Here is a 26,522-nt window from a genome sequence, read left to right as displayed (position 1 = left end):
CTGTGTGCATTGAATTTATTTAATACACGAGTTTCACAATTTGAGTTGAATTACTGAAATAAATGAACTTTTCCATGACATTCTAATTTATTGAGATGCACCTGTATGTATGTTTTAATAAATCTGTCATGAAGACACATTTTTATGATAATTACCTTATGTGCAATTGAGTTGTATACAAAGTTTTTATTTGAGTGTGATTATTATATCTGATTATTATTATATCAGCATTGAATATAATAGTGTCGTTGTTTATTTTAACCTCAAATGTACCAAATGAAAGGGTTCCTTGTATAGTTCACATCATTAGTTGGGAGAGATTTTTTTTCCCTTAAGAAAACTAAACTATCGGTATCGGCATTGGTATCGGCAGATATCATTCTGAATAATCGGCTATCGGTATCGGCTAAGAAAATGTCATATTGGTGCATCTCTGATCTAATCTAATCTAATATATATTTTTGTAATTTGTTTTCCTTTTATAAGAAGTCTCTTAAAAATACTGTAAAAACTCTAATATTGTGAAATATTATTACAAGTTAAAAGAACGCTTTTCTGTTTGAATATGTTTTAAAATGAAACCAAAAAAAAAAAAAGGGTTGCAACCCAAAGATGATTGAGAACCCCTGATTTAAAGCCTGATACTCCACAGATTTGAGTCATCCTTTTATGATTATTTATTGTCAGTAAGGTAATAAAATGAATGAGACATACTTTAGCTAGGCCAATATATATTTAGCTAGGGTCCATGAAACAGATCTTCACTTGGTAGCAATTGATCATTATGCTTCGGTTAACAGACTGATCAGCAAATATTTTTTTATGGTCTGGGAACATGTTCATTACGAGCTTCATTACTAATTTTCAGATTGGTTTAGCATTTTAAACTGATTATGATTGTTAAATGTACATAAATGCACTTCAAGATATTACAGCATGTTTGCTAAAGCCAGTACATACTGCAGAAGCTCATGAAATGGCATGTATCTGCACCCCAGATTTCATCTAGAACTTGAAAGTGGCATGCTAACTTTTAATTTGTATATCAACGATCATAAAAACACCCACAAACCAACCCTGTTGGTGTGTAGGACGCTGGGCCGATGGTCATGTTTCTGTTGTTTCTCTCTTGTTTGGTTTGGTCTTGCTGAAAGCCAGTGTGTGTAAGTCAGAGACAGCACCAGTTGACTTCCTCTCTCCACACTGTCCTCTGGTCACACTCCAGCGGAAGGTTTGTCCCTGCTCCTGTACTTCCCCCTTCCCTTCTAATTTCTCTCTCAATCGTATCCTGTGTCCTTGGGTTTCAGTATTATTTTTTATACCATTTTCCTTTTTTCTGATCTGTTTATCATATAGTGCAAACTGGAGGGGATAGTTCATAAAATATTCTATTATTTACTCACCCTCATGCTATTTAAAATCTTTGTGACTTTCCTCTTTCAGATGAATACAAAAAGGAGAAATTCACTCTTTGTTCATGCAGTTACAATGTATGGGGACTGAAGCTTCCAAAAGTAAACGTATGATAAAAGTGATGCATACTTAAAAAAAAAAGGTTTAATTTTTACAGTTTCAGTTTTAATTTTAGCGTAATATTTAGTTCTGTGCTTTTAATTTTTTGTCATGCTTTTTAAATATTACTATTTAGGTTTAATATATTGATTTCAGTTTTGTTTCAGTTTATTTGTTGCTTTTACTCATTTCAGTTTCCAAGGCATTTCTAATTTATCTAATATTTACATTTTATTTCAGCTTTGTTTCAGTTAACAAAAATGTTTTTAATAGTTTTAGTTTTAATGATAATAACACTTGGTTTTGTAAATGAATCATGTATTTGAATTGGATATTTCTATTGAATAGGTTAATCCAGTTCACAAAATGATTATTTCACAGTCCACTCAAACCAAATTTGTGATCCTTTTATGGTGCTTTTCCATCCTTAAAGCGTAAATGCTCCAGTCCCCATTCACAGTCTTGGAACAACATGAGGGTGAGTAAATGATGAAGAAGTGTAGTTTTGAATTAACTAAACCTTTAACACTTGTCAATACTTTATTCTTTATTCCATCCACCTCAAGTATATTTGTTGTTCTCGCCTTTTTCATTCCATTCTTTTTACTCAATCTTTTCTCTCTGCTTCTTTTTTCTTGAACCTATATGTGTCTGTTAGTTGACTGCATGCCTCTCTAGTGGTTCTGGTAGAAACTGTAGATGTAGATTTGAGTAGGTGGTCATGTCTATTAACTTGTATTTGGAAAGAATGCATTATGTCTATCGTCTTTTGCATTTTACATGTTTTACACGTTTTGGATCGAAAATACTTTTTCTCAAGTGTTTACCCATTCAGCTTGAAGAGAAGAAGGAGGTGTGTAAAAGTATATCTGACTCATGGAGATCTCCTGCAGCATGTGTCAGAATGAACTGAGTGTTTTTAGAATGACATTCTGGCAGTGCCGCCCCACTTCCTCTTAGCTCTTTGGCAAACAGTGAGAGATGACTCACAGGAGATGCAGAAGTTATCTGACACTGCACATCTCGCAATAGCACATCCTAGAACTGAAGACCTGACACCCTCATCACCTCGGCTCACCTGGGCCGGGGACAAAGGGCCACCGGTGTCCCTGGGGCGAGACTTGTCCCTCCAGCTTCTTTCAGGCTCTGGCATCCCTTCCCTCCCTCCATCTGTTCTTCTTTCCTTCTACAGCGAGGTTAAAGTACAGCACGTGTGCACTCGCGTGCGAGTTAGAGAAGCGGGCGGCACTGAAAACCTGTGTCACTCTCCATTAGCTGTTGTATCCTGACAGACAGGCTCCGGACTGCAGCTGTGTCTGCCTCGCTAGCTGTGGTGTCCGCAGGTGCAATCTAGGCCAGACCGTCTCTACGGTGCCAGCCGCCCATGCTGCAAATATGAAACGCACTTCATACTTGTCTGTCATGCTCCTGATGAAGATAGATGTATGTTTTCACCATCTTGCGGCTAGCTGTCCGTTTCTCCACTCCACCTATGCGCAGTGGTGCGAGCGCTAGTCACAAAACACGTTTTTCATTTGTTGTTTGCATAATTTTTTAGGATTTGCAAGCTTAAATGTTAAAACATTATCTGTAGACAATTTATGCCGCCTTCAGCTAGAAGAGGCATTTTGTAATGATAATTACTCTAATATACGACTAGAAAAGACCATCTTTGAATGGAGAGTGATGCTTTGTGGAGGCAGCAAAGAGCGATTGTAATTCTTTAAAGATGACATAGGTGGAAATGAGGTAGCTAATTGTGGACGTTCGCTAATTTGAAGGCACTTTTGACAAGTTTATTGGCACCTTAGTAAAAAGGATGTGTTAGAAAGGAAGAGTGCTACCGGCATTATTCAAGTGGAGAGAGATTGAGAGACCGAGAGATAAAACATAATGTCTCTTGAGTATGGAATTGCAGGGTCAGTGCTTTTTATAGAACGACAGTCTGTTTTTGTTCGAGTGTACGGATTCCCTCTCTGCGACTGACATTTCTGCCTGGAGTAGATGATTGTGTGAAATGCTATTTCCAAGGCAAGTCCTTGAGCTTTTTTTAAAAAAAGTGTTTGAAAGTCACATTGCGAAATGTCAGCTTTTCCATCGTCCCCCCATGAAAAGACTCTGTAAATGGCAGTATTTCGCTAACATCAGCAGGCTAATTGTGGTAATAGACTGCTGACAGGTCAGGTGTGAGCCGTTCTGACTGCAATGAGCCTGATCCAAGCAGAGAAAGAGGTTTTTTTTCTACCTTCTTCAGTAGCGACCAACAGTACATGAGGTTAAATTGCAATGCAAACACATTTTAGTTTTACTAAGACTTTTCTGCTGGATGAACAGAATTTTGTGTCGGTGTCTGACACAGAACTCATCTCAATTTAATAATTTGTTTTTATCAAAAGACCTTAGTAATTGGTCTGATTGATTTGACTACTTGAATTCCTCCTAAGATCTAAATGAAGCAGAAAGTGAGGAGTTAGCAGACAAAAACATCATAACTGTTTTTTTTTTTTTTAGTTGTTTTGTTTTATTAATTAATTAGTTTATTTATTTCTTTTAGTTGATGATTTTGCTTTAGCATTTTTTTTTTTTTTTTTAATTTTGCTTTTTGTTTTGTATGTTTTTTGTTTTGTTTTTTCTTTGTTTTATTTTGCATTTTGTTGCTTTTGTTGTGTTTTGTGGTTTGTATTTTTCTCTGTTTTTATTTAATTTGTTTAATGTTAATTGTTAAATGTTAAATGTTAATTAATGTTTTTTGTTTAGATTTTTGTTTTCTTTTTTTCTTTTTCTTTTGTTTTGTTTTGTTTTGCTTTGCTTTTTTATTTTTTATTGTGTTGGTGTACTGCAGTGTGATGCTGATGTGACTGTATATGACAATGTCAGATGTTGACAGATAAAATCTGTCACAGTCACTGATCTATAATAGAGAACTGGATTGCTCATGACGTCATGAAAGTGAAGCCGCCGCGCCGCCATATTGGTAATCCCTAGTGTGCGTAAACGTTCTATTGAATTAATAGGAAAGCGAATTTAATGAGAAAACATCACCTAACTAGTCAGCGTTTTTAAATCTGAAGTATCCCTGTACATTCTTACAATGCAAACACTCTAGGCATGTAAACGGTTATTTATTTAATGTCGGGAATTTCCCCTGCTTATTAAAAAGTTACTTCATTACAGTAGCGAACATCAGATGAACATGATAAACATCAGACGGACACGACCTCAACATATATATAACAAATGACAAAGTGCTTATTCTGAAATCTGAAGAAAGATTTGTATACACATACCTTCATTCGCCTTGTAGTCATTATGTCATTTTGTTATAGTGTTTTGATTCGTACAGTAGGCTAACTGCAAATGTTTCAACAATGATTTCGTTAACACCATTCATTTTGAAGCAGGTAATGATTTAAACGGCGGTTAAATTAATTATTAATTTAGCATAAATACATAACATTTTACATGGAAACAGTAATGCTAGTAAACATATTTGCGCGAACTTGGAGAGTCTGAAATAGATGTTGCTCAATCAGGACATTAAAAATATACACATCATAATTTATTCAGAGAAATAACTGACATACAGTACGGACTTAAAGACGTGAAGCTTTATTTCCAAGATGATGCATGGTAAGTTAAGCTTTTCATTTCAGTACAATCAATATAGTAACAGAGGCTATTGTATTATTCATTATATATTCAAATCAATTTCTGATACTAATACGTTCATGCTTAATAATTCCTGAATAATTACGTACATAAAGAAATAGGCTATATTTTGTATTGGATCAGTTACCTGTGTCGGCAGTGCGCAGCAGACACACCCACCTTAACGATTTAAATATATCGCTTATCCTGCCCAAAAAGACCATAAACACTGCAGATAACATCTGAAGTAAAACTGAATTTGCATACACCTAACATAAAAACTAATCCCTTGTGACTGACTCACTTCAAATCGGGTGATTTTAGGTCAGTGTTTTAGCTGTGACTCAGTGGTGCTCTCTGCCGGTAGGGAATAGTAAGATGGCGGCTCGAACACTTCTGGTGGCTTCACTGACTGTCGGCAGTTTAGAATGCAATGAGTGATCCAGTCATTATATTTAGATCAGTGGTCACAGTGTTTTTCTGTGAATAGCATTGCAAACATAGATGTATCTTCTGCCAATCTAGAGCTTTAGCACTTTATTTTCCCTACAGCCTTACAGATCAATACAAGCAGGCCTATGGATGATTTGCCCAGAAAACATGTTAGCCAATTAGATGTTCGTGTGCGAGGAAAAATGACTGCCTGAGGCACTGTAGTACCATCCTGAGGGCTAGCATTCACAGTTACTGTCCGTTTTGACAAATAAGGAGTAATTCAGGACAGGTAATCTCAGTTTGATACGAGATATGTTTAACCAGAAACGAGTCACTTTATATTTTATTGCTGCAAAGGTTTTATTCTTTACTTATGACTCCCTCATTTTTAGTGTTAAACTTACTGTATAACTCATTTAAAAATAGCTTTGAGTTTATTGAACTCATTATATTGACCAATCTTGCCCATGTCTTGATATTGCACTGGCTGTCAACTGATGCAGTCCTGACTTTAATGCGACTAGAACAAAAGTCTATCCACCACTGTGTTGATGCATGTATGACAAATTGCCACTCTCTGTTCATTAAATAGCTGATAAAAGGGCCTCTTATTTATGTATTCATGTATTTAGCAATCTGTTTCTTGATGCTGCTCTGACAGATATTATGTATAATAACACAAAGCTGCAGCGGTGGGGTGGGGAGTAAAAAGCAACCAGTGCTTTCATCTCAGCAACAGCTCTGAAGCACCCAGATGGGCTTCGTAATGGTGCGGTTGACAACCTTCCAGAGTGCATCCATTCTGAGCTCGCTCCCACGTCGGCCCCCCGTCCCTCCCCTTGCTTGGGGGTCTGGGCTCAGTGCAGATGTTGCCCAGACAAAGGCACATCTGGATGACCTACTCCCAGCTGTTCAGACACGACCTCGGAGTGTGTTCACGGGCCTCCGTGAAGCTCACAGGGGCAGAATGATGAATAGATGAGGTGCTGTCATACGCCCACCACGAGCGAAAGCTTCACGTTTCTATACTGCTATTCATCAAGTCGGGGGAAGTGAGTTTACGCATCTATCACCTGTCAACGATGTACGCGCTCCCCCCAAACCTGCCATTATAGAGTAATTAGATTTCTCTTTGAGCGAAGGGGAGAGGCCCATGGTACACAACACAGTACTGTATTTGTTTTTGTGGAAGGAGAAGAGAAGATATTAAGCTTTTTGTGTAGTTTGACTGTGGGGTTGCAGTTAAAGAAAGTGTTCGCTGTGCCTATTAATGGAAGGACACACATAGTCGCACGCAAAACTCACACCCTGCGTCCTCGCTTCATCCCGGAGTTATTCACAGAGGCATAAAACATTCCGAGTGCTATTCTCTGTCTGATTGGCAGCGTACAATACTGTGGCGCATCACGGAGGAGCCATTATTGTGGCAACTTTTGATGTTTAAAAACGGCAGTGTTTAATTTAGCTCCACTTTTTTTTTCCCTCACTTCCACTTGGTCAAAGTGAATCATTTGCATGCGCTCAGAGAGAGAATTAGCCGGCGAAGGTAATCAAGCAGCCCTATTCCGCCAGATGGCTTTCTCTATAGACAGTAAATGGGCACTTTTTAACTGCATTTTATTCTGTGTTTCTGCTTCAGATAGCACTGTCATTGGACGTGATCTACCTGGATAATAAACGTAATTTCTGCAGGCCGTTATTAGATAAGACCTTTCCTGCCACTGCATTAAAACGAACAGCTTTTCAGGTCTAATTTTCTCTGTCAATGCAAACAAAGAAACCAGGTGTGTTTGTTGTACGTGCAGTAATGCCGTATTTTGTGTCCCACCGTTCCCACTCCATGGAAATTAGGTGGAATATTTATGCAGATTGCGGCAGGACCCAGCCATTGTCGCACGCGGCAGGGCCGGGGAGTGTTAGACAAAAAGGACGTCTCTGTGCCCCCCCCTTTCTTGGTGGGGACGAGGCGGGCCGTGCAACACGCGCCTGTAAAAGGTCTTCATTTGTTTGTTGTTAAAGATCTAATTAGGAGGATGAGGGGAAACAGGACGGGATGGCAGCTTGTCTAATTAAGAGGAGCGTCCAGGGTTCCCTTTGAACCTCAAGGACGCCCATCTATTAGAGGCCCATCAAAAATGGATTCAGCCTAAGTGCATTTTTGGTTGCTTTCCTTAAATGATTAAAGATGTGCGTACTGGAGTGGGCTTTCCCCTCCTCTCCGGGAAGCTGAAACACTTGAAGATTCTGAGCAAACCTCAGGCATTTCCTTCGTTTTTGCACAGTTGGCGGGAGAGAGCTTGAACGTCGGGATGCATCTGTGATTTATTCGCGTTTGGGAGTGTAGGTACTGGCAGGATGGGGATTTTCATGCTCGTTTCTGTTTACTGTTCGTAAGCATCTTTTCAGTGCTTGTGCCTATGAATTTCTCCGGTCTGTTTTGGCAGTCCCTGAAACAGAATGCAAATATAGGAATTTGCAACACATTTTATTTAGCTTTTTCTTGGAAAGACACCCGAGAAAGGTACACTACATAGCCAAAAATATGTGGACAGCAAACACCACATCTGTATGTGCTTGTTTAATTCCAAAACCATTAGCATTAATGGGGAGTCAGTCCTTCCTGACAGCTTCTACTCCTCTGGTTGCAGGGATTTGACTTTTCTCAAAGGTCTTCAATAGTGGTTCAAGTTTGGGGTTTGTGTAAGCTAGTCAATTTCCTCCACACCTTATCCTTAAAACCATATCCTTATGTATTTTGCTTTGGTGCACCTCATTCTACTTTATATGTTTGTGTAAGGAGATTTCAGTTTAATATTTATTTGTCATATTCATTAATTTAGTCAGTTTTACTCATTTTGAGCCATGAAAACAACATTTTATTTGACCAGTGCCTAATTAAACCAAATATTCAAACATTTTTTGGATTATAAAACAAGTCCTTGTTGTGAAGAGACGTAAGGTACTATAAATTAGGTTTAGTGAGTTGTTGCGGAAAGAGTATAATCACAGTATGACTTAGACATTCTTCGTTAATGATGACGACATATAAAAACAAAATTTCATTTTTGTTTGAGAATTACACTGGTGTCACTGTCCACCTACTGTAGGCCATGTAGTGTATAAGCAATACCAACAAATCTCTGGGTCTTTAACAAATGTGTTTGGTGACCAAAAATGCAGCCATTGTTGTTTTTCCATTAGAGTAGACTCAAGGTTTGGGCCGAGGTGAGCAGTCAGCAGACTAGAGGTGGATAATTAATGAGTGATTGGAGAAGGTCAGAGCAGTGCAGCTACAGCCTGTGAGAGAATCAGCATTCCTTTCTCTTTTCTTTTATTTATATTTCTTTATCACTCCCTCAACTCTTCTTAAATGTAGGCTGGCATAGACCTCATTTGTTCTGCTGTGTATATCTGAGATCTGAAACTAATTAAAGCAGAGGAAAAGGAAGAAGAATCGTATGTACTACCTCACCAAGGCTGCTCTAATGAGACACTCTCTGGGCTGATAGGTTGGCTGATATAAAGCTCTAGCAGAGGGGCTATATTGACTATTTATAAACAGTTAGCGCAGGTACACTGGAGTTCTGTGAGCTCCTTCCATCCCTCTCTTTAACACCTTCCCTCAAGTTCACAGTTCCACGTCTGTAACAACAGCAGGCAGTGCAGGACGGGGTCAGCTTAATTACAGCCCATCAGCTATGGATAATTTTCAGGTCTTCTCAGCTACAATCACTCCCTCAACTCTTCTTAAATGTAGGCTGGCATAGACCTCATTTGTTCTGCTGTGTATATCTGAGATCTGAAACTAATTAAAGCAGAGGAAAAGGAAGAAGAATCGTATGTACTACCTCACCAAGGCTGCTCTAATGAGACACTCTCTGGGCTGATAGGTTGGCTGATATAAAGCTCTAGCAGAGGGGCTATATTGACTATTTATAAACAGTTAGCGCAGGTACACTGGAGTTCTGTGAGCTCCTTCCATCCCTCTCTTTAACACCTTCCCTCAAGTTCACAGTTCCACGTCTGTAACAACAGCAAGCAGTGCAGGACGGGGTCAGCTTAATTACAGCCCATCAGCTATGGATAATTTTCAGGTCTTCTTCTCAGCTACAAGGTTACATCCCGTGCTTAATTTGAGCCGGATCCTGTTCCGGAAATTGTCAGATTTTGGAATTTTGCGTTCCGGTAATTGTTTTTAAGGATCCAGCATTAGATTGCGTGCATGCATATGAGAGCGAGCGCAGATTTATGTATTTGGAGGTTATGTATTGGTCCTCAACATATTTTTGACCGTGACCAGTCAGCTTTCTTAAGTTGCTCGCTCTCATTGATTGGTACTGCTTTACCAGAAATAATACCGAATAAAGTGAAATATTATAATGTATAAACATTATAAACACTATAAACATAGCTATACGTTAGTATAGCTCACTCCAAAACAAATCATATAAATGTAACGGTATTCAGAACATAACAAGAATGAAATAAAAATATATAAACCTAAAGAAACCAAAACAAAGCGAAACTGAAAGTACCAGGCGTTAATTGGGCTCACGTACCTCTCATTCGGCACAAATCCTCATGTTTCCATATTCGCAATGTATTTGAATGAAACTGTTATTTATAATGTAGAGGCTTTGTAGCCTACTTCACACGCGTTCGTATATCAACAGAAATATCCTCTTCACATCATCAAAAATGTGCTTGGCATAGGCTACAAAGTGGACCAGTTATACCACGGACTATTTAAATTGACCAGTGTAAACTTTTATATTTTTGGTTGACTGTATTTTATTTTGATAATAGAGAGAGAGAGAGAGAGAGAGAGAGAGAGAGAGAGAGCGAGAGAGAGCGAGAGAGAGAGAGAGAGAGAGCGAGCGAGAGCGCGAGGCGCAATTGAACAGCTGAAACATAAAATACATCATTTTTGGTCATACAGATAAGAATAATACATTATTCAAAAGCACAAAGTGTTTACTTTTACTTTTGCACACTCAAAATAACAACAGAATATTTGTGATTTTGTCAAATAAAGCTAGGATGCACGTTTAATTAAAACTTAAGTCAGATATTTTTCGCATATTTATACCAATACTATGATTGAATTTTATTTTTATGAAAACAAATTTTGTTATTTTTAATGTATCTTAGATATACATTTTCCTAAAATCATCCTGGCAACCCATTTTTGACCCAGGGTTTGAAGCTTGCCCTAGTTAGATTAATGCAGAAACTTGTGAACGATGCTCTCTTATAATTGTGGCATCAACGTTTAGTGACATCATTGAATGTTCCGGGAAAACTTAAGTTGTATTTTCAGTGTCAGTCACAGCACCTTTTAATTGCTTTTTTGGATCCGGAAATTATTCATTTACAAATTAAGCACTGGTTACATCTTCTCATATTTGTCTGCTTTTCACTCAGAGAGAGTGACAGACTTGAGTTTGGTTATGTAATAGTTGTTTTTCATTTGTATACAAGCAACATTTTGGGAATTAGTATTTAATTTTATTTATAATTATTTGTGTGCAGTGGCCCCAAAAAGTATTTAGATGCTGAAGTCTCACTTTTAAATGTCAGAATATCATCGCATTAGATATGAAATATCAAACAAAGTGGCATCAAATGGTGATGTTTTTGATGTTGTTGTTGTTTTCCAAAATGACTTTACCAGAAAGTGTTTAAGTAATTTTCATTTTGAACTTTATTAAAACCCACTTTTTGGGAAGTATTTAACTTTTTTATTTCAAAATAAATGCATATTGTGAGATATAATGCAATGACATTCATATTTTTTTTAGTCTGACCTTACTATCCAAAAACTTTCTAAGGCCACTGTATGTAATATTTAAGAGTCCTTTTACTCAAAATAGTTTGTTCAACAGATTGACACACAAACACACATGTACTCATACACAATAAAATATTCTTATATTTGTAAATATTTTGACATATTAAAGAAAAATTAACCACATATTATAAACCTCATAAGGAGGATGACATTATGTAACGCATGCTTTGAGGTTCGGTTAACAGTGGTATTCTAGTTATTTTTCTGCTTGTTGTATTTGTGAATGCTGAATCCAAATTAGCATGTCTAATGATGAGCGTTCCTTTCTCAGAACATTTATTAAGGTCAGTCAGTTTTTATGTAATCATCAAATAAAAGTTTTTTAAACCACAACTTCTGTTTGCTTATTTGATCTGTAGTGTGTCAGTACCTCCGTCTGCAGCAAACCCAAGTATTTATAGTAGTATAGTGTAAAGTGGTGGCCAGCAAGTCTTCACACACTCACCGTCACATTCACACACACAGTCACACAGATAGGAAACAGCAAGATGTGGCTTTACAAACTCACCATCTATTTTCCCAGTGCACGCTGTATTGTACAACCATGCAAGTCAGATATTAAGCATTGCCTCATAACATTACTATGCAATAGTAATTGCAGCAATAGTAAAAATCCCACTCCTCCTCCTCCTCCCTTCCTCCTCCTCCCCTGTACTGTATCTCCCAGGCTTCCCCGATTACGGTTTCTATTCCTCGCCAAGCGACCAACGGGGGCCCCCCTTCTCCTTTGCGGACTATGGCTCCCTGGGCCCCCAGGCGGCTCAGCTGCTGCAAAGCGAGCATGCCACATCAGCCTGCAACTCCCCTCTCCAGCACCTGGCCAGCCCGGATCAGTATAAGAGCCCAGGTGTGTACCCGCCTCTCCTTTATTCAATGATTGATTTGATTCATGTGGTTTATTCATCACCCTGCCATTCATTAAAACAAGAGAGAAAGAGAGAGAGGGGGACAGATGAGAAGGGAAAGCGAGGGATTTGTGCATCCTTGCAGTTTGCTGCATGTTGAATTGTGGTAGCACTGTCATTTCGCCTGTGGATTTGAGGGAATGCATATATACGTGAGCTTGTATACGTGGCCGCTAATGCATATGTACTGTCGAGATATATCCAATTTGGCTGCGGTCACAGTCCCTGTGCAATTAACCGGGAAATGCGACATATGCGTTCATGCTTGCCAGTTCATATCTCGTGCGGTACATACTCAGACACGTATATATGTATTACACAACCATCGGCTCCATACCGCTCAACTGTCAGCCTGCTGGCATGTGATAAATGATATCCAAACGTCATGTACATGAGTATAAAGTGACAAGCCATTTGTTGGAATTTGATTGTATCACTTAGTTGCCGCATTTGGACAAAGTATCACATACTGATAAGTATTGTTAAAGCATCCCCTTTTTTGTTGTATTTTTTGTTGTGTGCATTCTATTTGAGAACATATACAGTGGCTCCAAAATGTATTTAGACACTTAGATGGATAGTTCACCCGAAAATGGAAATTCTGTCATCATTTAGTCACCCTCGTGTCATTCCAAACCTGTGTCTTAGGTTCTTCTGTGGAACACAAAAGAAGATATCGAGAAATGTCTCTGTTTTGTGTTCTGACGGGAAAAAACAACAACATGAGCTTGAGTAAATGATGACAGAATGTTCATATGTGGGTGAACTGTCCTTTTAAGTCACTTTAAAATAAATGAATGTCTTTGCAGTACATACAAAATGACAAACCAAGTGGTGTTTATTGTAAAGAAGGATAACACATGCACACTTTTCAAGCAAAATATTTCATAAAAATAAGTTTGTTAGATTTGAAATGATAAAACACTAGATTAAACTTGATGAGAAAGTATTTGGGAATTTTCTGGTTGTCAAATGATAGTGGAATAGTTTCATAGAAATTTCAGATGTAACAAGAAAAAAAATCCCCTTGGTTTGATGTTTTCTTATCTAATGCAAATAAGTTCAGGCATTTTAAATGTGGCTGAAGTGTTCAAATACTTTTTGTGGCCACTGGAGATAGAATTACATAAAATAATAAGTGAAAATGGGAAGAGTGTGTAGAATGGATGAAAAAATGTCTTTTTGACAGCACATTTAAAGGGAAGAATTTTGCTATTCCCAAACTCTTGGCATATTTTTTAATGCTTCATGGTAGTGTTCCACAGAACTGACGCTCGGCCCTCTTAAAAACAGTAGTGCTCCACTTTATATTCAGTAGCCTGTTGTTCAAAGGAAGGCAGTCTTGAGATCTTGGCAATAAACAAGACACATCTTAGCAAAAAAAAAAAAAGTGCCATCAAGAGCCATGATAATGACTAATAAACTGTCTTGCTGACATTGAGGCATGTGTGGATTAGGCATCAACACCAGCAACCAGACAGTTTCTGGTTCAGATCCCAGTTAGGGAATGCCAAGGAATGTTGACCATATTGATGATTGTTGATTATAATGTTCTCTACATTTCTTTCAACCATGTGAGCAATATACTTAACCTCCAAGATGTGTCCTTTTGGCAACACTCTCCTTTTCTTCCTATATATGAAAGTCTAAATGATTGCATGCTCTTAAACACATTGCACATAATAGGAGTTTTTGAAATAAATCCATCATAGATGGTAATGTATGAATTCGTTTCACAGCAGTATTGAGCTACAAAAACAATTTCCTGATCTGTTAATGAGCACATCCCCATTGATGGCTTCTGGAGATATAAAAGCGAATCACCATGTCTTATTAGCGCTGGTCTATTGAGAATACAGAAGCCAGTCATAGCTCAGTACGTGATGCTAACCAGGGCTGTCACTTACAGTGTGCTGGTTTCCCCCCTTATTTTAGAAGCTTTTTATTCGTGACAAGGGAAAAGCTAATTTAAGTGTGTAAGCTTTGATCCAGATCAGTCCGAGAACAATTTCAAGACAGGAGTTAACACTTAAGAGAACTTATGACGCATGTCATCATTTGTCTGACACCCTGCTGTTTTTAGAGCCTTTCATAGTGTGTTTGCTCAATTCATATTGACCACCAAAATCATTTTAATCAGTTTTGTTTGTTTGTTTTCAGTAAAAAAAAAAAATCTGAGATTAATTTACCTAAAAAGAAAAATTGAAAAACTACATTTTTTTGTTGTTGTTGTTGTTCAAAAATATATATATATTGAATTAAGCATATTTTTGGTCAGTGTTTTTATTATTATTATTATTATTATTATTAAATCATAAATATCTTAATTTTACTGAAAATAATTATTCTTAAAACATTACTAATAATGTAATTCAGGATATATTCTCTGTAAATAATTCTCTGGAAAGCATTTTTAATCTTAACTATGTTTTTGGTTGTTTGTTTACTTTTATGTTTTTAAATCAAGTTTGCTTCTGAAGTAAATGTATTTTCTTTTAAAGATGTTTGAATATTTTTACTTGAAATTTTTTTACTTAATTTATTTTTACTACTTATTTTACTAAATTATTTTAGTAATCAATGTAATATTTTACATTATAGTGGGCTATTTGCAAACAAGTGGTGAATTAGAGACAGCCATTTTCCCCTCCACTCAGATCTAGTGGTGGATATGCATGCTTTCCCATCATCCCTAGAAGTAGCTGATGCTATTTTGATACACTGACATTTAGAAGTGAGAGCTCTGAGCCGCTCACCTGTCCTGTTGTCTGTGTTCTCATTTGTGTGAAAAGCAGACGGATTGTGTGAGTCTGCCTCGTTTGGTTTACTCACGGCGGCATATTGCCCTCTATCTAACATATTTGCTGTCTTACATGAGCCCTCCAGGCTAATATTCCATTCACACAGATATCTTTTACCCTCCTCAGTTTTTTGGAGGCTGCTGCAGTAATAGACTCCCCCTTCAATGGGCGCTGATCTGAAGGCCTTCGCCTGTGGAGGAACTTGATTTAATATTCGCTTATTAATGGAAGTGTCATAGAGGTCCGCACGTAGGAGAAAAATTGAGCATGGCACAGCAAGGGGCCTCAAAGTTTCTGAGAGCGTTCATTTAATATAATTCATGCATTTGTTTTTATTTTCCTTAATTCGCCTCAACAGCAATGAAATGGAGGGGTCATCTGCAAATGACAGCAGCCATAGCTCAAGTGGTCTGATATAATTAGTCTAATTGTAGTTTTCCCCCCAAAACCCCCTCTAGCCCCTCCTTGCTCCTTTTACACATTTGTCAGTATTTCTGCTCTGGGGATTTGTGTTTAGGTTCAGAAGTTTCAACTTCGGCAAACAAACTTTGTGGCCAGGATCCCCACATCTGACATTTGATCAGTGTTATTTCCGTATTATTTTCGTATTATTTATGTATTATTTTTTTAATATTACTATTAATATTGTTATTTATTTATTTATTTTTAGTTCAGCTTTTAGTTTTTATTTATTTCTAGTTAGTAATTGTAGTGCTTAAACTTATTTCAGTTAGTTGCAAAATTTCTAGATTTAATAAAAAACATTTTTTAATTTAGTGTTGTTGTTTTTATCAGCTTGATTTCAGTTAACACAAAAGTTTTTTGCCAATTGAGAAATCTTACGTAACTTATTTATTTCCAACCATGAAATTCTGTTTTGCTATTTAGCTAACAGCTGTTTGTCCTTTGAAATTTTTTTTATTGTGTCTGTTAGTGAAACTGCATCTGTCATAAAAACATAACACATCATTTCTCATATTGTTTTGTTTTTGAATGTTTGTTCTAGAGAAAACTTTAAGCACTATTAAAAGCTTTCATAAACTTCTGATTCCACAAGTTGTTAGAAGAAAACATGTACATCGCAACATCTTTGATTAGAATTGCCTGTGTCACTTTATTTTAACGCAACGCTCACACTTTATTTTAAGGTCATATTTTCGCTATTAACAAACCATTAACTACAACCTCAATAAACTCCTAATTTGCTGCTTATTAATAGTTAGTAAGGTAGTTGTTAAGTTTAGGTATTGGGTAGGATTAGGGATGTAGAATGTGGTCATGCAGAATATGTGCTTTATAAGTACTAATAAACAGACAATATTTTCATAATAGACATGCTAATAAGCAACTAGTTAATCATTCTTACAATTTGACTTAAAATATGTTTTATGTTGTATTTCTTAGCAAACTGACCCAGCAACATTTTATTTATTCACCAAAGTCAAGTTTTACTTGCAATTTGCACTTGGCGAGTGTTAAATTTCGTCTCCCGGGCTTCATCTTCAACAGTTTCTGCTTTCAGACTCAAATGTAGCTTCAGCAAAAGTGAAGTCACACTCGCAGTGGAGAGGAAACTCCATGATTCAGTCTTCAACGCGTTTTACCCAAGACACCCTCAGCAATTTCCTGGTTTCCAGGAGGCTGCTAGGCCTGATAGCCCCCTGACGGTAACTGCCAGATAATCACCGCCATATATATTTAAAAAAAAAAAAAAAAAAAAAAAAATTTAAAGAAAACCTCAATAAACTCCTAATTTGCTGCTTATTAATAGTTAGTAAGGTAGTTGTTAAGTTTAGGTATTGGGTAGGATTAGGGATGTAGAATGTGGTCATGCAGAATATGTGCTTTATAAGTACTAATAAACAGACAATATTTTCATAATAGACATGCTAATAAGCAACTAGTTAATCATTCTTACAATTTGACTTAAAATATGTTTTATGTTGTATTTCTTAGCAAACTGACCCAGCAACATTTTATTTATTCACCAAAGTCAAGTTTTACTTGCAATTTGCACTTGGCGAGTGTTAAATTTCGTCTCCCGGGCTTCATCTTCAACAGTTTCTGCTTTCAGACTCAAATGTAGCTTCAGCAAAAGTGGAGTCACGCTCGCAGTGGAGAGGAAACTCCATGATTCAGTCTTCAACGCATTTTACCCAAGACACCCTCAGCAATTTCCTGGTTTCCAGGCAGCTGCTAGGCCTGATAGCCCCCTGACGCTAACTGCCAGATAATCACCACCGTATATATTTAAAAAAAAATAAATAAAAAAATTGAGGAGGAGAGACCACTTTCTCAATGACAGGTGTTGATTAGATAGGGTGTGTTGTGGCAAAATCCCCCGTGCAATTTTCAGAAAGGGACTGGAGAACCGGCAGTCAAATTTGAAGGAGGATGGGTTTAGAGCACTTGATATGAGATTGGGGGAAAGGGAGTGTACGGGAGCGGAGAGAGGGTGAGGTTATGATAATGAAAAGAACCTGGAAGGAAGCAATTCATTCTCACTCACACTTTTAAACATCACAAACGCCCTCAGAGGTATAAAAAAAATTTCATAGATCTCCATCACACAGCAGTCTAGCTCACCTAAAACCTACTTGAGTAGCATGCATGCCATGTGAATGCTGGCAAGATGCGTCCGACATACATAAGTGTACTTTCATCTGCATGAATGATGAGATGTTTTGCTGCAGTAGTTGCTAGCTTGAAGTATAGCTGACTAGTTGTGGAATGTGTGTGTGTGTGTGTTTGTGTAAGAATTTATGACCAGCTTCTTTATTTTTCATTTCATACCTTTTGGATGCACCATAAAGAGGACATTAGGCCACAATTCCTAAAACACCTCAGGCAGTAAAGACGTACACACACAACTTCCTTTCAAAATATGACATTTTTTGCTTATAGTGCATGCTTGTGCTAAGCTTGTTAGTAGTACTATACACCAGCAGTCCTGACTAGCAACCCTGCTCACATCACTGTTGGCACGGCCACTTCTCCGGCAGGCACCAACCCACCCCGGCCTGGAGCCTTTCCTGGAGCCAGCAGTCCCGGGCCAGTGGCTGACCTGTACGGCCCCACCAGCCAGGACTCCGGCGTGGGCAACTACATTAGCGCTGCTAGTCCCCAGCCCGGCTCCGGCTTTGGACACAGCATTGCTGTAAGTACCCTATTCACCTCCATCACTGTTTCTCTGTTCTGTCCCACTTAATGCATTCACCACCCTGCTCGAGTTAGTGCTTTTAGACTCATGTAGCTGCTATTGTAGTTTTTAGAGAGTGAATATTCTACCATAGTTTGAGGGAAAAAAAGACTAGATTAGATTTTAATAGATTTCACAAATAATTACAAAGAAACAGCAAGCAACACATTGACATTTCAAAGTAGAAAGACTGAACTATTATTTTCTTGTAAAACATACTCTAATCTTTAATTATAACTTCGAAAAAACATTTTTATGTATAATTTCTATTTAAATAGAATCTTGCTGTAATTTGCATATAAATGAGGCATTTTTGTACAAAAAGAATGACAATCATTTTAAATAAGTTTTTTTGCGCTGAAATACCTTGTACAAAAGTGGGGAAACTTTTTAATGAATTCCCTCTGAAACATTATCTAGCTAATAAATTAATTAGCTAATACATTTTAAAATTGAGTTTGTTCTGATGGAATAAATAATTCTAACACAACTAATAGAACAAAAAAAATGTGTTATGTGCAGGTATGTGAAATCAAAAAAGCAAATATATGTGAGAAAAGTATTAAAATCATCTCAGATGCATTAGGTTGCAATGGGTCCAAAGGTGTGATAGATGTGCATGTTTTACCCATACTAATTATCAGGAATAAGGCTATAAAAATGTCTCTCTTTTGAAGGCTGAAAAATGTGAAATCATGGTCTCATTAGTGCAAAGCAGGTGCCCTGGCAAATAGCTCAAGTTCGATAGCGTTGGTTTTAGCATTGCTAACATTTCTGCATTCCCACCAGCATTCCTCTCCCTCTGTCAACTTCAGGATAACAAACTGTGAACTTGTACCGGCTGTCAGCAGCAGTGTGATGTGTCAGTGTGCTTTTGTTCATGTGCCAGCCCGGAGTACAGAAATCTCACAATTAGTTCTTCTCTCATTTTCAACCCGGTATTTTGTTTCCAGCACACAATGGCTTTTTTATTTTTCTAGCAGATGATGGGCATGCCAGAGGCAGCCTTTGAAAGGTCCCCAACACAAAGTGCATATGTAAATCAATAAGGCGATAATCAACTCTTGTGAGAAACCCTGTCATAAGAATAAGTTGTCTTGCCCTTTGAAGCCATAGGCATTCATTATTCCTTCCGTGCATTAGTTTTTAACCTTTAGTGGAGCAGAGAGATGGAGCAGGAGTTGGGCGGAAGAGAAAAGGAGCAGGGCCGACTCGCAGGGGGGTTGATGAGTGAGGCCGCACTAAATCACAAGCTGCCGAGGGAGTTACCGACTCCGGACGTTTTTTGAACCGCCGTCCAGATCTGCTGGAAAAATGAATAAGAGCCTTTGTATGTGAGGACACTGCTTATTGCCTATCTGCACACACCTCTGATTCATTCTGCTTTCAATGGCCCTCCAATCTCTTGTTTGTGAGGAAAAGCAAATTACTTTTTTTTCTGTCTCTCTCTTCTGCCCTTAAGTACAGTTGGCAAAACAGACCGGGCACTCATTAAATCTAAACGGGATTTTCAGAATAACAATGTCACCTTGCTCTTGACTTTCAGATGGAGTTTTTCTAACCTAAATAGAGTCAAATTTAAGTTGGCCTCAAAACCTCAGAACATCTCACTGGTGATTGACAGTGTTCTGGAGGAAGAAATACTTTTTTCTTGAGCTGTCTGACATGAACTGCTGTTTCTGTTAGCCTCTGAAGCGTCCTCACAAACTGAAAAGCTTTTTTTACAAAAGATTTCTTTCTATAAATGTATCCACCATTTTCCTACGCCCCATGACGCTTTGCGCAAATTATGGGAGTAACTTCTGTTAAACTGTAAACAGTCAGCCTGTGAACAAAATAATAACCATTGAACATTAAATGGAAATGGAAAATTGTTAAAGCATTAACAAATGACTTTCAACAGACCACGAATATCCCCAAAATCTCGATTATTGCAGCAATATTACAGATGTGTTAAATATCACTGTGGTTATATATGTCTATATGTTGCCTGAATCCAACATGTACATTAACATTGAGTGATAATATTTCAGTGACTTCCGTCATTTCAGCAGATTACAAATATTATATTTACCTGCTTTAGAAACATTCCAGTAAACATTGCTAATAGGGATTAGAAGCGCAAAGGGGAGACAATTATATTTTAAAGCATCTATGAGAAAACAAACCTGGAAAGAGACATTAGGATTTTTGGGCAGAAAAATGTGAGATTCTTAGTGCATTCCAGTGAATTATTCATGGGATGTATTATAAATTAAATCGGCAGAACAGACCACAAATGCGCAGTGTATGCTGTCTTTTTTCATACTGTTACGGCAGAATACAAGGGAAGAAAGAACGTAACCAGGAGGAAAAGAATACATCGGATTGAAAAGAGCTCTTGCCATAGATGTTCTTCTTCTACCATGTCACATTAAAATACTAAGCGTTACGTTATTCTCCTGACGTCTGAAAATAGAACATGAAGGAAAATTTACAGCTCATTCAGTCAAACAGACAGATAAGGATTATTTGTGGCGCAGCTTTATGATTTAAAATGACTCAAAAAGACTGTAACTTCCCCAAACCGGAAGTGCCTCCCATAATTTAAAACGCAGTAGGCTCGTTAGGAAAAAGGTGGATACATCTGGCCAATGTTTAGGTTGCTCAGTGTTTGGACCGGAGCCTGACACAAGTGAAGTTCACAGTTTTCCTGCTCAGATTGAGGCTTCTATGTGACTTCTGACAGCGTTTGTCTCTTGCTTATGTTTGCTGCATGAATTGTGATTTCAGATGAATTCATTAATGTTGTTATTGTTGGCATGAATGTAAATGATTATATGCAATTACTTGATCTTTGTTGAAAAAAATCAATGTTCTTTCTTACAACAGTTTACTTTCTATTCTCTCTTCTTCTTTGAAATGTACATATTTCTTTCCATTTTACTTCATTGTTTGGCAGTAAAAGATTTAAATGGGGAGAGCAGGAATAAATGTAACACCTTTTTGTTGTTGTTGTTGTTTTGTTTGTTTTTTTTCCTGAAGATTTTTAGCCTAAATTAACCCCATATCTTCAATTTCCAGCCATTAAATGTAGACGTTAACTGAGATATAGAATGTTAAACAACGAGTATATATTTGCTGCATAATTTGAAATATGTAATAAATATAACAGAAAATTTTAAACTTAGTTATGTGAATAATTATAGTTTATGTAATTGCCATTCTGCTGTTGTTCTGTAAATTTTATTATTGATTTATTTTTTAACTACATTACGTTTTATTATGATTTTTTTAATTGGTTAAAAAACATCAGCCCTAAAGGAGAGATACTTGTTTAAAGGGATGTTCATGTTTTAAGGGTAAATAAGGTACAAAGGTGTACCACCCCAGTGGTACTAGTAGCTTGTAAAAACAGTAAATATATTTTGCAACTTTACAGTCATGCAGTCTTTAAAAGTCTGTCATCTTTTCACTACAATTTGATGTTTGAGTTATTTACTGAGTGTTATGGCGCTTTTCCACTGCATGGTACGGCACGGTACGGCTCGGTACGGTTCACTTTTGGGGTGTTTTCCACTGGGTACAGTACCTGGTACCTGGTACTTTTTTTAGTACCACCTTGGTTGGGGTTCCAAGTGAACCGTACCGTTACCAAAACGTGACGTGTAAACTCTGCTGATCATGGATTGGCCGGAGAGAATCGTCACTACCTGCATCACTGAACTTGCGACACAAACACAGAAGAACCGCTAGATTTAAATCAGCACAGCCAGTGAAGGATTGAACGCAACTGTTTGGAACGAGTGCACCTTTTTTTAACAACCAAAAAGTTTTGTTGTCTGTTGCGGAAGAACAGACCTTTCCTCTCGTTGATAGCAGAGGAGCGGATCCAGCGAGAGCTTGATGGGGCGATGCGGAATGAAAAAGTTTTTTTTAGGAGTCGTGGTAGTAGAGGCGGCGCAACTATAATGACATGTGAATAATCCCACCCACTCTAAAGCGGTACTGAACTGCAGTGGAAACGCAAACCGTGCCGAGCTGAACCGTGCCGTGCCGTACTGAGCCGTGCCGAGTCGTACCACGCAGTGGAAAAGCGCCATTAGTTATTCTTGCTCTCCCCTGCTGTTCACCTAGATCAGACTGAGGGAATGATGTGGACTGATCTTTAAAGTTTATAGATAACATGCATTCATGCTAGCAACATATGCAGTGATTGAAATGACTTACGAGTGATAGACATATTAGCCTTTTCACTCAGAATGCATACTGACACCATTACTAACTGTACACTTTTAGGGTCCTTTGATTGCGACAGCTTTTACAAATGGATACCATTGAAACCTAACAGGTGGTTGGTTGCCATCTCATTTGAGGTAGATATCCTGTATCATTTATGAAATATATTTTTTTGATTTGTGCCTTCATAATTATGTATCTGTTCACTACTATCTTCCTGTTCCATCTGCCCATTCATTTTGATTCCCTCTCAGATGAGTTTACGTTGAATCCGTGTAGTGCTTTTATTTTTTCATCAACACCGTAGGCTTTTACAGGGCTTTTACATCTCAGACAAGGAAATTTAAACTTCATATGCAACAACCTGGTTTTCAGAAGTCTTATCTCTCATTGAACATCTATTTTATTATTTATTCCACATTTTGAAGCCCTTTGAAAGCCTTGAAAAGTGTTTCCCGCTTCGCAAACACCGTAAGTGTGGCAGCTACACATTTGCCCCATTACTTTTTATCACTGGTTCCTCCTTTATCCTCCGCCTGCCTGTCTGTCATTCGACTGTTCCTTTCATGCATGATGTCTGCGAGCAGGTCTACTCAAAACTGCGCAGTTGCTTTCTTTCACTGCCATAGTTGGATTGCGACAGCCGCGGCACTGCGCTCCCAATGCACATAGACTCAGATCCTCTATGAAGTGCTGTATTTGGATATTATGCACAGGTGTTGCGGCTTTGATTAGTGTGCACCTGGAAGCGAGCCCTCTTTGCTGAGAATCTGTTGACTTAGGTGCCATCTGATGTAATTCATCAGGTTTTTTGGATAAGGCGCTGTTTCCGTAATCACTGCGCTTCTATAGTTAGGTCTTAAGGACTTAAAGGTGATTTTGAGTATATGATTAGATGCCAGATATGGCTAAATCGGAGATGATTCTCTTATTTAAATGCGGTGTATGTGGATAAGTGGATGCGCATTTATTTGGTCAAAATCCCTTCCCTATACTTACTTAATATTTGCACCCAGACTGTTTTTTTTTCTCCTACTGTGATGCATCAAGTGCGATTACACCAGACTCTGTGGCTCCATGGCATTTACCTGTGACCTGTCGTCTGGATAAGAGGGTCTGCGGACTGCAGTTTGTTGCCCATAATCTTCCTAAAGAGCTTCTCATTTTGTCCTCGAGGCAAAACGGATGATTGATTTAATGAGTAGGTAGAATCGCTCCATCTGTATGGATTCTCCAAACGTTTGATTGAAGCACACATTAGCAGTCAGAGAAAGCAACAGCAGCGGAGAGATATTGCAGAAGCAGGTTCTCAACTTGACATTTCCTGGTTGGATGGACATCCGAAGAGTTTCTGCATGCTTGAAACACTAACATATGTGTTGTGTCGATGTCTGAACCCCATGTAGATAAGATGTGTTCGCATAAAAGTGCCAATGTGTTCTGTATCTGAGCCTAAACGAATGAAGCTTGTAATAAAAAGATGCTGACGGTGGAGTGATTCTGATGATATAACATTTCTACTTCAATTTAAAGCTGTCGGCAGCAAACTTTCAACCGGACTGAATCAATACATGGTTTATGTTTAAACTAGATTTACTGTGTACGATTAGAAGCTTCAGTTCATCAAACATACTGCACTTCCAAAGCCAATATATGCTTTTAAAAACCTTGGTTTTATTAGAAAAACAGTTTGACTGAAGCACAATTGTATTTGAAATTCATGTGAATTAGCTGAAAGTTTAGACTAATTCTTTTTTACTATTTTCCATGTTTTAGAATAATACACTGTAAAAAATGACCGTGAATTTAACGGTAAAAGAGCATTTGGTGGTTATCAGTGTATTACAAAGGTACAAAACAGATTTCAGTACTTCAATAGGTTGGTATATTAACATTATTTCAGTTAATAAAATTACGGTATTTAACTGTAAATTTAAGTTAAAACCTAAAATGTTTCTACCGTATTTTTTACGGTAAAATTCCGGCAACCACAGCTGCCGGTTTTTTACCGTACATTTTACAGATTTTTTTTTTACAGTGTACTAAATCAAAGACAACATTGATTGCTTTTAAATAGTACTGAAGGAGTTCATTTTTTATGCTTGACACTTTCCAGCCCAACTCACCCATTAAAAAAATAAATGAACAGTTAAATTTTAAATAAATAAATAAGGTTTTGAAAGTAAAATCAGTTTTCTTATAAAAAATATTAGTTTTAAAAAAAAAAGGCATACATACACAATTTGCACTACTGTTCAAACGTGGGATTGGTAAGACCTTTTTTTTTATTTATAAGGTCTCTTATGCTCACCAAGCCTGCATTAATTTTGATCAAAATACAGTTAAAATGGTAATATTGTAAAATTTATTATAATTTAAAATACATGTTTTTTAGTTAATATATTTTAAAATGTAATTTATTCCTGTGATGGCAAAGCAGGGCATTACTCCAGTCTTCAGTGTCACATGATAAAGTTGGGTTGAAACAACCCAGCATTTTTTAGAGTGTAATATGCTGATTTAAGGATCAAGAAACATTTATTTTTATTAATATTTATTAATATTATCAATAAAAAAAAAAAAATCAGGATTACTTAATGAATAGAAAGTTAAAAAGATCAGCATTTATTTCAAATAGAAATATTTTGTAAAATTATAAATGTCTTTACTGTCACTTTTGATTAATTTAATGCATAAAATCTTACTGACGCCAAACTTTTGAACAGTAGTGTATTTGTAAACAAATTCATTGGAAGATAATGAGAAACATGCATTTGGAAGTCAAATGTGTCCAAACTTGTGGCTGTTAGTGACAAGGTTCATGGAGGTAAGATTATGTCACCAGCAAGGCTCAGATGCAGCACATTTTACACACACACACACACACACACACACACCATTTAACTGAAAGTATGTGCTGTTTGTTTCAGCAGAGTTTATCAGGAGGCCCGGGGAAGACTGGCCGGAGTTTCTAATTGGTTCTGTGTACAGGTAAAGGCCATTAAACTTCAAGCACTACAGCGCTGAATGGGAATCTAAAGCTGAGATGGCGCCACACGAAGAACAAACCGAAATATCAGAATCATCTCAGAAAGAAGAAGAAAAAAAACAACTAAACAATCTGCTGTACTATACTGAAAACCTGGCTTTTGAATATTTTATCCTAGTGTAGCCCTGACCTTGAATTAGGATTATATTTTTTCCCCTTTATTGTTTTTCCTTTTAGAAGCATTTTTCATCTTTTATTGTGTACACGTTGAATCAACCAATGTTTATTTGATTTCTAGATGTTCTTCGTTGTTCTTGAATGTTCTCTGATGAGAGCGACTATGTAAACATAAAATGTCTTTTTTTGTTTTGTTTCGTTTTTTGAGGTAGTAATTTTTCCAATAGCAGTGTCATTTCACAACCCTCGTCTATCACATTTTCAGGTTTCATTTCATACAAGCATGAAACCATATTGAAATGACTCAGCTTGAAAAGGTGACTTAATTCAAGCCTAAACCACAATGAGTGGGTAACTAAAAAAAAAATCTTAGTAGCTCTGTTCTCTGTTTATTGTGATGTCTTGTTAACCATGATTACCTATTTTGGGCAATAAGAGGACTACAATATTTTCACAGTCCTTTTTTATAAATGTCATTTTTGTTGTCGATGAAAAAAAAAGAGAGAGAAAAAGCTTTCCTTTTAATACTTTGTGAAATTAGATTTAAAAAGAAAAGAATTCTGAAACTGTATATATTATTCTGTTCACTGCATCAAACTGTTTCTGAGAGAGAACCATATTTTTGTGATGGTGTCAGAGGTTGTATCGTGCGCAAGCCGAAATATGTCAGTGCAAAAATATCTTCGAGGGTCAATGCAGTAACTGAGGTCCATCTGTAGCACAAAGGCCGTGATTTACCCCAGTACGGACTAAACTCAATCGAACACTGTTAGCTCGCTTTGTAAAT

General features: G+C 37.3%; 1 protein-coding gene across 1 annotated transcript in view; it reads left to right on the top strand.

Annotated features, from left to right (window-relative positions):
- The window catches only part of msi2b (musashi RNA-binding protein 2b), a 290,893-nt gene extending 265,309 nt beyond the window's left edge, over positions 1-25,584 (top strand). Inside the window, exons 12-15 of the mRNA XM_016478837.1 lie at positions 12,114-12,293; positions 18,155-18,309; positions 22,630-22,706; positions 25,503-25,584. Coding sequence (XP_016334323.1) covers positions 12,114-12,293; positions 18,155-18,309; positions 22,630-22,671 — 377 coding nt within the window. The 3' untranslated portion in view covers positions 22,672-22,706; positions 25,503-25,584. The remainder of the gene's footprint in view (positions 1-12,113; positions 12,294-18,154; positions 18,310-22,629; positions 22,707-25,502) is intronic.
- Positions 25,585-26,522: the final 938 nt, after the last annotated feature.

The sequence above is a fragment of the Sinocyclocheilus anshuiensis genome, unplaced genomic scaffold (assembly GCF_001515605.1).
Source record: "Sinocyclocheilus anshuiensis isolate Anshui unplaced genomic scaffold, SAMN03320099.WGS_v1.1 scaffold1170, whole genome shotgun sequence".
In the NCBI taxonomy this organism is placed as follows: domain Eukaryota; kingdom Metazoa; phylum Chordata; class Actinopteri; order Cypriniformes; family Cyprinidae; genus Sinocyclocheilus; species Sinocyclocheilus anshuiensis.
The sequence above is the reverse complement of the archived record's forward strand: the minus strand, read 5'-3'. Positions and strand labels throughout refer to the sequence as shown.